Raw genomic sequence first — 12485 nt, 5'->3', positions numbered from 1 at the left:
AATCGTGGCCGGATTTCGCGTCAACACTGACAAGGAAGTCAACATGTAGTTGGGTTCCTGTCCTCATGCGAACCCCACGACTAGGTGAACAGGGATTATGAGAAAGCCACTGTAAATCACCACCAGTCAGAATCGCGCGACCTGACCCTCGCGCTAGAAGGTGTCATCTCAATCGGTTATGCAAGTCATGTATGGGAGGAATGCCAACAGTGAGAATGCGGAGGCCAGATCGAGGATCAGACATGTGCTCTGTCGTTGATCGTAGTTGGTGGTCGACAAGCGCGACAGCTCAACGCGTCTTCGGTTGGACCAGTGTATCAGGTAATTAATTCCCTTGGAGGTTTAACAGAGTGAACGGAGGACCTAAGCCTGCTAAGGTAAGAACCTAGGTAACCTAACGGTAACCGGATAAGTTGCAGCAGGTACGTATCGCAGCTTGAACGGTCGGAAGTGCACGTACTGATTGGCTGATGACTGTGAGGTCTGGGCTCAGTGAGCAGTGGGGAAAATGGGACGACGGTGCACGTCCTATACGATCTGCCGAACACAGGCGCCGTCTTTTAACGGTAGCTTTGTGGCTTTGCCCTCTTTGCCCTCGTTGGAGACTTTTGCTGTTTTTGACTCTTTATCGACTTTTCGCTCGATGACGCTGTTTGTATACTGCTTACTACCGTAGGCAATCCATCCGTAGTGCACAAACAGCCAACCCTTCAGGAGTCCAAAGTCCAGAGCCCCTCGACGCTCAAGCCACTGAAGGGGGCGCAAGACCGTGGGAGACCGTGGACGCTAAGGCGCCCCTGGGGGCTGGTGAGACGATTTGTGGTCGTGGGGGTCCACCAGCTCCCGTCACCTTGCGCCGTGCGGTGGAAATTCTTCAAGTGTCAAGACACGATAGGGTTGGGCGGGTTTGTCGGCCTTTCAAACTTGCCCTGGTCTCGGGAGTCACACTCTGTTAGGAGAGTGCTGTACGCAGTATTCGTAAGGTCACGAGGTTTACTATGTATGCGTTCGGATAGTCTGAATGAATCAAGCTCTGCAAGTGGACATTGGTTGCTTGTGGATTACCTTACGTATTTCAGTCCAGACTATGGAGTAGCCACCGCCGGCATTCAGCTTAGCTCAGATATCTCCAAGGCGTTATGCCAAGTATGTACGCTGTACCAAGATGCATCTGCACACTTGCAGGGCTTACACTACCTCCGTCTAACCATAATGTGCATCGTCACCTGTTAGCCTGGCAGTGCCTGAAGACTAGAGCCCGGCTGAGCTTTACTGTGCATGCGAGGGCGGCGGCGCGCGGTTAGGAGAGTTGTCCTGCGGTGCTACGTTGAACCGACTCCCCCCCAATATCCCGTAGCCCGGCTCAGAATTGGAGTGAACGCCTGGGGGAAAGGGTTCCTTGTCTGTGGAAGAGACGGTTCGGTATTGTTCACAGGAACGAGCCACTTAGCTGGGCCGACGTGGATCGCGTTTCATACTAGCCAAAAGAATTTCTGCAATCAGTGTATTAGCGTCCTTGTGAAGTCCCAGGTTGCGCCTTGTATGGGTCTTCCTTTCTGATTGTTGTTGTTAATGTTCCATACTATACCAACCTTGATACATTAATGACAATAAGTAGCTGGAGAGAGTACGGTATTTGACAGCGTCAACACGCAGATAGCCAAGCCTGTAGAGCTGACTAAACCATTCCCTGAACTCACGTCTTGGATGGGAGAGGCGGGGGAGCTACATCATGGAAGGTCGAGCTGGGTCGGCCATCCATCCATTGAAAGCCCTGAGCCCTCAAATCATAGTAGCATGTCTTAAGCCAAGCACAGACTTCGGAGTTGCATTGGACCATTGGCGGGACTTCCCTGCCTCAAGACCGAGAGCGTTGGATGACTTCTCTGCGTCTTCTGCCAGAATACGAGCTGCGCCTGTTCCCCAACCTGTCCTGTCTGCCTGCGTAAGCCTGCAGGATGCAATGCAGCGGCAAGTAGGATTTCTTGTCTCAACGACCGCCGCACCCCGGGTCATGACCGCGTACAGGTAGTAGGCTGTCTGCCAGCCTCGAATGACTCCAATACGGCGACATGGTGATCACGGAGCATTCGCATGTACGTAAGTCGATAGTAGCACTGATATAGGTGCCCGGGCTTCGAATCCCAACACAGTTCCCTCGCTCCCCTCATCGAAACGAATCCCCCCAGTGCCCTGCGGCCTGCGCATATTGATCCCAAAGCAGATCGGTTGGCGTTTGGCTATCGGCCACAGAATCAATGTTCAGCCGCATTGGGCTGTTGAGCGTTGAGCCATCTGCATAGGAACCTTGAAGTCATCCTGTCGTAAGAAAGCAACTTAACTCTCTCGGATGTTCCAACCCGGGACCTGGAAGGACTTGGCTTGATTGCAACCCCAACCGGCAACCACAACCACCACAATCTCGGTCTCGACCCGACTTCGACCGTTTCGGGACGAGGTGCGTTGTTATGTTATTTCCCGCCCACCTCCACCTCCGTTGTCGGTGCCGAACGGATGGATCATGGAGGAAGGAAACTTTGATAGAGCGGTGTCTTCCTGTACCTCGCGGAGTATGGAGTACGTATTTATCAATATATTTGACCTTTGCTTGTCCGTGGCTTTGATCTAAGCCTTGCGGTACAGCATTGTACCATCGACGAGGGTTCCCAGCATGGAGATTGACTCCTCTGACCTCGTGGAATGCTTGCCAGTTTGCCGTCATTTTGAACATCCCCAGCCAGTCATCCATGAACTGCAAGAGCCGGGCCCCGCCGTTCTCTGGCTTCGGTTACCGCCCAAAATATTGACCGATTGGTAGTGACGTCTGATGTTGGTTGTGGCCGTACGATCTTGGCATTTGAATCCAAGCTTCTTGTCTCTAAATCGTCTTTTGGATGTTTCTGTGATTCCCCTCACTTCTTGTACCTCGCGGGTGGAAAGGCTTAGATACGGGGACCGTCAATGCACTCCAGGTGCATTCCCCTTTCTCCAATGTCTCGCGTTCTTACTCAGACGCCGCAAGACCATTCTAAGACGGGACGAAGCGAGGGCCAAGGGACGCACCGGGGTTTGACTTTGTGCTGCGAACGAACAAAACGTTGCCTCTTTGGAAGGGAAAGGGGCGTATGGCCGTATCGCAGAGGAATTTACCCCCGCAAGACGATAGATCCTGAATCGTTCGAATCGAGATTGCCTTTTGTTTTTGTTGCCTGCCGGCCAAAGCGAGCGATTCGAGATGGAGAAGCACAGGAGCAAGAGACGGATACTCTGGACAAAATACAAACTTCATCAATCTTGTAGTGGAGTTTAGTGTTTGTTGCTCTGGGTCTCTCTGGAGACACAACCATGCCCATGCCATGTTTTCCAAGGTCCAAACAGTCGAGTGGAGGCTGACAGGGAAAGACGGACATTTTGCAAATTGACGTCTTATTTTCTGTACGCAGTACTTCGTACCTCACATGGTACTCGTAGTACGATGTACCTATGAAGTAGACGACACCGGGTGTCCGTAATACCTTGTGCTTTTTGTCTTTTTTTGCTCCGTGGTTCTGATGCGATTCGGTCAAGAAGTACGTACTTTGTGTCCGTACCTGAATGTGAACCTGCATGCGACACTGGAAGTTGCAGTCAATTTTGTCTTTCTGTTCCTCTCTCCTACCTACTCTCCACCACATGAACTTACTTTGTCTCTATCGATGCCAGAAACGCTGTTCATTTCGTTGGGCTTTGGTGATAATTGCTTTCTATTCATGAGGCAGACATACACTTGATTAAGTATTATATGATAGTTCCAAATTGTGTGCAGAGGCGACCCCCTTACGCCTTCCCGGACCCTGGCCCGGGTCTCGCTCCCTCTTTCCCGAGTGTCCGGGCAGACCTACCGAACTGAATCTAGTACCTGCCGTCATCCCCTCCCTTTCTTTCGCGTCTCCCTCTCTAAGAGGAATACCTGGGCAGTTCCCCCTCCCTGACATGCGAATTACTGCCAAGCTGCCCGACCAGTTCGTGCTCCGTACCTTGCACGCGACGTCCAATGATCCAATCCTGTTTGCTTTCCATCATGTCCCGGCTGCCACTCTGAGTCTCTGACCGAAGCGCATTCATCTTGACCGATTGGACGATACCCTCACCTTTCGCATCTACGGTCCCCACTTGCCGTCTCAGCTCATCCAGTCGACCACGACCTGACTGCATGATACTGCGCATACTCTGTACACTACAGTCTACGGATGCTCGTCCGCTGCTTCCCACAGGTCGCTAATAAATTTGCAATTAGCAGAGACTTCTCTGCCTCGCTTGTTGCAAAAGAAGCAGGTGTAGACGGGATGATTACGTGCCGTGCCGACCCAGACTTGCACCTGCCTTGTAATTTTGCGATTTTGGTGTAGTCGCAAGAATGAAAGGCACTGCGCTAATTCTGCTCCTCGTTCCTTCCCCGTACCATTTCATATCCTCCCAGGTTTTTTGCCATCGTCAACGAGTGTCTGTTTTTGAGGTAGATAGGAGCTAACAACTACCTTACCAATGAAGACGATGGGTCCTTCTCACTTTCCCACTACACATACACCACGCCACTAGGTACCTCGAGGTAAGGTAGGCGACACACACATGCGGAGTGTACACACCTCTCCGGCCCCTCTCCTCTCTTCCCCCCATCTGCCTCCTCACTCACACATATTAGCGCGGAGGGAGAAGGTACCGGTATCCTCCTCGTGCCTTCCCGCTTCGCACTTACTCAGTGCGCTAAAAAGGCAATCTGTGTGGTGTGTGCAAGTGTGAGTGTGCGTGCACGCGTGCGCCTACGTCTCTCTCTGCCTCTCCCTACCTGCCTAATTACCTACCAACCAACCTACTATCTTGACCTTTCCCGTTGGTTGCCCTTGCCTTTCACCTTCCCACCATTCCAACCTCGCTCTTGCCATCCCATCTCGTTGCGTCCGATTCATCACCTCACCACAAGACACCCCCGGGAAAAGGGACAAAATTAACACAACCGCGGAAAAGGCACCTGCAGATCTCTCTTCGTCTCGACTCCAGCAAAAGTATCCAATCTCCATAAAACCCCCACAGAGCAAAAAGTCGCACTACACTCACGGCCTGCTCCTGCGGCGGCCACCCATCCATGCATTAAGATTTGCTGTCGATAGGCCCCAGACACTGCCAACGCTCTCCAACCAGGGACTGCCCGTCGCCTCTCCAAACTGTCGCTGCCCACTCAGCTTGCAGGCCAACACATCAATGCTTCCCAACCCAAACATCCCACACAGCCTGCATGGGTCTATGGAATTCTTGACGACCCAGTCCACCCGACACGCCTGACTGATGTTCAGGCCACAATGGAAGCTGGCAGTCCAGAAGACGAGGACCGCCTGGCACCTGCGCTCAATGTGCAACGCCAGGTCCATCTCCAGCACCACCAACCGCAACCTCTAGCTTCTCCTCCTCAGTACCCTCACCAGCTTCATCGTCAACCCAACTTTGACTCTCACTACGACCATCACGACTCCGACTTCGACCTCGATTCCGATTCCGATCGTTACCATCGTTCATCCCAGAACCCCTCTCAGCAATCTCATCGCCATTACATCCCTAGCAGCCCCACTGCCAACGCCTTCGCTCTCGAGAACTTGGATGCCTCTGCCGCACACACGGCTGGGGCTTTCGCCGCCGCTGGTCATGATCACGATTCAGTAAACCCGGATGATTTCTACCGAAGCTATCGAGGCGTACAGTCGTCAGATCATCATCGACGAACCCCTTCTTCAGATTACGACTACATGGCGACCTCCGTATCTCGAGCTCGCGAGAACCCGGCCATGCGGCCAAACGGCAATGGCAAAGATCCAAAGCACCCGCCGGCTCCCGCAGGCCGCACGCCCTTGCGCCCTTCGCAACGATCTGCTTCCGCTCCTGTCGAACCCCCAATTGGCGCCCCTAGAACAAACACAAATCGCAAGCCGAGCGTCAAGGACTTAACCAAGAGATTTGATCAGCAGACCTCGTCCCCGGCTCCTTCGATGCCCAGAATCCCTGTGCGAGGCGTCCCTATTCGACCGACCAGAGCCGCGACAAATATCGACAAAACTACACCTAGTGGAAGCGGGTCAACATTGTACTCTACACTGAGGGCCTCGACGAACCGTGAACTGACACCTGATACTAGCAGAGGAACGGCCACTCGAACACAACGAACGAGATATGTCGCCGAGGATCAGTTGTCAAACAATTCGCAATCTTTCGCCAGTCGAATCGCCAAGCCGCGGAATACGACTTCAGCTACGGGCATTGCACACGCATCCAAATCTATGACAAACCTGCAGCACAAGTCGCCTTCTTTACCACCCTCATCTCCGAGAGCGCCCGGTCTGCTTTTCGGCGAAATTCTTCCAGAACAGCGTGACACCTCGGCCGTAGGATTTGGAATCGAGGGTTCGGGCTCACGGCCGCGGCGGACTTCAGAGTCCAGTATACATGTGGCTAAGCTCCACCAAAGGACGAAATCCGATCCTGACCTCGTCGAGCCGGCTTCCCCAACCGATTGGTACCGATCCGTAACAACACAGTCGAATAGTTCAACAGGACGTTCGGCCCCCAATGCTAGAGGTCATGTTCGGGCACATAGTGATGTGGCCGCGTCAAAGGCTGGAGCGCCCTTGGTGAGAAAGGCTCTTGCATCACGACCGATGGCAGAGGTCGAGCAGTTTGAACGAGCAGCATCACCTACATCGCGCCTGCCCGTTTCTGTACGCAAGTTGGCCAACTCAAGCGACTCGAACAGTCCGCCGTCAACACGGGAAAGCTCTAGAGCCAACTCTCCGTCGACTTTCAAGCGCCCGCCGCCCGCAAGTAAGACAAGTCGGACAACTACACCTGTTAATCGTGCCAAGACACCTACTCGAGCGAAAACACCTACGCAAGCGACGCCAGGACGGAAACCTGCGCCTCGAGGTCTTGTGACCCCGAATAACAACACCCGTCTCACTGCATATGTGGCAGCACCACCTCCGAAGCTATCTCCTCCACTGCGCAGTTCTCGACCTCGGCAATCTGTATCGACAGCCACCACGGCAAGTTCGCGCTTGAAAGCCGTTGACAGGTCCAAGTCGCCGCATAAGCCTGCACCAAAGCAGTCCCTGAAGCCTGATGGATCAACGACGAGAAGACGAAAGATCTCTGTGGGCCCTATCGACTTTGAGCAACGGCGCGAACACATCAGACTAGCGTATACTAAGTCTATCCGCGATAGTCAGGTGCGGGATGCAAAACAGGCAGCGGCGCAACGCAAGAAGGACGAAGAATCTGCTGCTGCTGAGGAGGAAGAGATTCCGCCGGTCCCGCCGATTGAAGCCGAATCGCCTCCATTGGATCATAGCGAAACCTTCGAGAAGCCGTTGGAGGAACTCTCTGCAGCACCGGAACCGTCGGTGCAGCCTCCATCGCCTGCGCAGTCGCCTCAGCCACTAACCATTTCGACGATATTGCCACCCATCGTTTCCCTCTCTCCGCCTCAGCCTCAAGCTGCAGACTCCCCTACGCTCGGCATCCCGGGCAGTTTCCCGGCCTTGAGCCCTCCTTTTGAGAGAGAGGAAGGAATTCCGCAATCCACAATCTCGGCCACTTCGGAGACTACCGAGTTCGATAATGAGCCACAGGAACTTCCACCTGTGCAGCTAGAGCCCGCGCAACCTCCTACTGGGCTCGGATTGACGATCGTTCAAGCCGACGGCAACCACGAGCAGGCTGAATTGGAAGAAGTGCGACGTGCGCCAACCTTTGAGAAGAACGAGGCTGAGGAAATTCAGCTACATTTGTTGGCCGAGACTACCGAAGTCGAAGAGCAGCCCCCGCCGTCAGCGCCAGAGAAGGCTGAAGCCGAGGAAGAGCCTCGACCGCCTACGCCAGAAAAAGCGGAATACCAGTACCCATTCGAGGATGAGTCCGCAGGGGACGACGCGGTTTCGATCAAGATCTCGTTGGAACCAACATCTTCCCATCAATCGCCTGAACCGACCCCGACGAGAAGCGAGTTTGATGAACCGGTGGTTCCTGGTGCATTTGCCAGCTCGCGGCCGATGTCTGAATACGAGCCGATTCCTTTCTCGAGCCCGCCATACGAAACAACAGTCAAAATCCTCAGGCGGGAATCTGAATATGACTCTCCTAGACAGGAAACAATTCCTTTCCCAAGAATGGAGTCGTATGATGACTTTGACGATCAGAGTCAAATGGGGGATATGGATGGGTCCGTGTGTGATGTGTCTTACTTCCACCACAATACGGAGAAGGATTTGGGATCAGCAAGCGACACCCTCGAGAAGCCTGAAGACTTCTACCATGAGCACCACAAGGATAATGATTCGTCTCAACGAGCATCTACTTGCGAGTCCTCTGATCCGCAAGATGATCCTCATAAAACGAGCCTCGAAAGCCAGCAAACTCCCGATACGTCCCGCAGCCTAACGGTTCCCTCCATGCATGCGACTGTGAACCGGACCAGCCAGCAATCCGCATGGACTGATTTCTCGGTCGACAGCGACGAACCCATCCATCACAGGATCTCGGCCTTTGACGATGTCCTCCCAATCCCCAAGCCGCCTTATGCATCCGAGTCGGCTTTTGGATCGGGCTCTAGCAGAGACTCGTCCGCCCGACAGAGTGAACATTACAGCCCTGACTTTGCGCCATCGGATACAGCAGCCGTTCAGCCGTCCCAACGTGCGACCATTCATCAGCTGCCGGAGTTGGATACTGGAGATGGTTTCTCGGTTCCTTACATTGATGAGAGTCACTTCCCAGCCCGCAAGGTAGATCCTACCTTGCCGCGGCCAGAACATGAGCCCCCACCAGTCCCTGCGTCTACACGAGTCCGCGACAGGCGAACAGCAGCTAGTAGCATCTACGCAGACACACTTCCTGGAAGCACCCTTGCGGGCTCTTCTCGGCGTCAGAGCGAAGATGCATCGCGCCCCGTCTCAACCACCCAATCCATCGACCACATGTCGATTGAAACCAGGGAGTATTCTCTTGGCGGCCAGACTCCTGTCGAGTCGATAGCAACACCCAGTCAGAAAGACGGACCGATCGGAAAAGAGAAGCACCGCCTAGTGCAACGACGCAATGTGATCAGAGAACTCGTCGACACCGAGATGGTCTTCGTAAGGGACATGAATATTGTGGAAGAGATCTACAAGGGCACCGCTGAAGCTTGTCCACGACTGGATGACAAAACCATCAAGCTCATTTTCAGAAACACAGACGAGATTATCACCTTCCACACCATGTTCTGTGCTCAGCTTAAGGAAGCTGTCTGCACTGTCTACGTACCCCACGGTAGGCGTTCCCCTTTGCCGAAGGAGGACTCGGTTGCTTCGGAACAGACTGGGAACTCGTCCACGAATCAGGTGGCGCCAGAACTCGGTGACGACAACGATAGAGCCACGTCGCTGGGTCCTCTCTTCAAGAAGCATATTGAACAGATGAGGTTGGCGCATGAGGGCTTCCTCAGAAACAGCGACCATGCGGCCAAACGCTTGATCCAAATCCAGCAAGATCCCACCGTAAAGGTCTGGCTCAATGAGTGTAATGAAGTGGCCAAGGACCTGACTGCAGCCTGGGACCTGGACTCTCTTCTCATCAAGCCCATGCAGCGAATCACCAAGTATCCTAATCTCATCCAAGAGCTTCTGCGACACACCCCCGAGGATCATCCGGACCGAGCCGAGCTGTTGTCAGCCAAGGAAACCCTGGAGTTGGCAATTGTCGAGATTAACAAGACGAAGAAGAATTTCGAGCTTGTTGGGCAAATTGTTGGCCGCAAGAGGAAGGAATCCGATGTCAAGGCTGGGTTTGCCCGAGCCTTTGGCAAACGTGTCGATAAACTTCAGGCTGCAAGCTCGAAGATTCCCGAAGATGCTGTATACGCCAAGCTCCATGAGAAATTTGGCGACGACTACCTTCGGCTACAAGTTGTTCTCAGAGATGTGGAGTTCTACACCCGACAGGTCAGCGCCTACGTGCATGAGTTCTTGCAGTACCTGTCCGCCATGGAGCTTGTGATGCGTCTCCAACCTGGTAGCTATCCGGAGCTGGAGAGTAAATGGGTGCAATTCAATGTCTCGATGAGAGATATTGAGAAGATTGCCCTAGAAGATCATGTGAGCAATCCGTTCAAAAAGCTATGCTCCAAACACTAACACCCAAGCAGCTCCAGCAGGTTCGCAAGCATGTCATTGAGCCATTCGAGCATGTGATCAAAGCATATGGTAACCCCTCGTTGGCAATGAAGAAACGTGCGAAGAGACGGCTTGACTATGAGAGAGCAGAACAAATCAAGAAAGGTGGAAAGACGGTAGACGCCAGACTTAAGGAGTTGGTGGAACAGTACGACGCCCTCAACGAGACCCTTAAGAAGGAGCTACCCCAGTTGTCTGCCTTAACAGAGAGGATTGGAAACATTTGTCTGGGCAATTTCGTCAACATTCAGGCGAACTGGTACTCCATCTGGGTGGAAAAGGTCAAGAAGGTTACCGGAGAGACGGGGCCGCCACCAGAGGTTCCCGACATTGTCTCTGCCTTCCAAAGGGACTATAAGTACGCGCAGGAACTCTTCGCCAATGTCGGGATCCTGAACCCTGCATACAGAGGAAGGACATCGCAGTCTACTACAGCTAGCACCGACGATGTCACGACTAAGCACCGACCCCGGCCAGCTGAGATACAATCTCCGCGAGCCAGAGGCTTGTCAGTCAACGGTGACCATGCCCCGATGTTGCCGACACCAGACTTTGCCAAGCGCCACAGCGGCCAGTTCACTCTGTCGCCAAGCACTACACCACTTAGCCCCCATCAGTTCCACTACCGAGACTACTACGCCGGTGCAACTGCTCAGCGGCCTTCAGTGTCTGCCTCTCCAGTTACGGGTGACCAATCACCTGTGCCCCGTGCAATTGCTCCACCGCCCAGCACTCGACCTGGCACTGGTCGAAGCTACGAAACGAATGGTCTCCCGAGACAGAGCTCAGAGTCGGCGTCAAATAACAGAAGAGACTCCAACCCATCACATCAGTCCCAGCATGCGGGCAATGAATCCAGGCGCTTCTCTGGCCTGTTCCATTCAGCACTGCCAATGCCCGATGGAGTCGAGGAAGGCCAAAGATCCTCACGCGCATCGTCACGTGAGCGCACCCCAGCTGGGAATGGATATAACATTCTTTGGCTGGCTGCATCGTTATTCGAGTTCAATATTGAAACAACAAAGCACGAGGCTGGCTACCCGTATCTTACGTACCAAGCCGGTGAGGTAAGTACATGACTTCCAGTATTGTGCGCGTGTGTTCAGAGCTGCCAGACTGACCTTTTTCATAGATCTTTGATGTTATTGCTGAGAAGGGCGAGCTATGGCTTGCCAAAAACCAAGATGACCCTGACGATCAAGTCGGTTGGATCTGGTCCAAGCACTTTGCGAAACTGGCCGATTCATAGAGCCTCAGCACACGCACAGCTGGCGTTATCAAAAGTACCCAAGACTATTGATTTTCTTCACCCATGGCCAGGCTGATGTCTGCGTGCAGTCAGGCACGTGTGCGTTGACAAAGGCTTGAACGCTCAAAAAACCAATTGAGCCGGGATGGACTCATCCCCGTGGCTTGTATTATTGCTCATGAAAGGACGTTAGAAGCTTGTCCCATGACTTTTATTCCACTTGAGAGTAAAGTCAGGGATTTGTTCATAGGGGGATCAAAGGTGGATATGATCCTCGACCTGTACACCTCTTCCCCCTTCCTTCTCCACCCTGACATGTTTCCCTTTTGTCTTTACTTTTTTCTTGCTCGAGATGGAAACGAGAGATGGCGTTTGATACAGGCGACACAACGAGGTTTTGACGGATGGAATGCGAATCATACAGCTGAAATCATGTTCACAGTGGCTTTGCTACTCCCGAGCGAGAGGGAGCAGAAGAAGGGAGGTTCAGCAATGAAAAAGACTTTTGGGAGTGTTGGAGCGTCGTTCAGTCGAGAAGTCCCGCAAAGGGAAGGAAATGGCAAGGCAGGGCGTGATATGGCGTTGGAGTTGCCTCGCAGTCAGAACTGCAGGCATCAATTTTTTTGTAGGCTTTCAATATCTAAATGGGAGACAAGGTGTCGGATTTTCAAAAGGGGCAAAAGGCCGCGGTGTTCCGTTTCGGTTGGCAGTATATGAGATGGTAGTTTTTGCGTGCTTTGTGTACCTCGTGAATGTGCTTCTGACAAAGTGGCTTTGATGAGTGATTTCGAATAGGTAGGCTTCGAGCAAGCTGGGCCCGCCACCTCACTCTTGATTTCAAGAAAAACGATGGTTCAAAAGATTTCTACCTAATACATTGTCAAGCGCGCCTCGAGAGAAACTGTTTATAGGTGCCTACTATACGGAGACGTTCTGCCTTTCTCTCCCCTCGATTCTCGCCGTCTGATCAGATCTTTCAATATAACAAGCTTTCTGCCTGCCTA

General features: G+C 53.1%; 1 protein-coding gene across 1 annotated transcript; it reads left to right on the top strand.

Moving 5' to 3' along the window:
* Positions 1 to 4682: 4682 nt before the first annotated feature.
* On the top strand, positions 4683 to 11481 carry CPAR01_14638 (RhoGEF domain-containing protein; the record flags this gene model as incomplete). Its single annotated transcript, XM_060498888.1, has 4 exons — positions 4683 to 4869; positions 5155 to 10154; positions 10205 to 11299; positions 11365 to 11481. Coding segments are annotated over 4 exons (6399 nt in total), but the record flags the coding sequence as incomplete, so codon positions are not given.
* Positions 11482 to 12485: the final 1004 nt, after the last annotated feature.

The sequence above is a fragment of the Colletotrichum paranaense genome (genome assembly GCF_030867605.1).
Source record: "Colletotrichum paranaense strain IMI 384185 chromosome Unknown Scaffold_16.1, whole genome shotgun sequence".
NCBI classification, from domain to species: Eukaryota; Fungi; Ascomycota; class Sordariomycetes; order Glomerellales; family Glomerellaceae; genus Colletotrichum; species Colletotrichum paranaense.
Note: the sequence above shows the minus strand (reverse complement) of the source record. Positions and strands in the feature narration are given on the sequence as shown.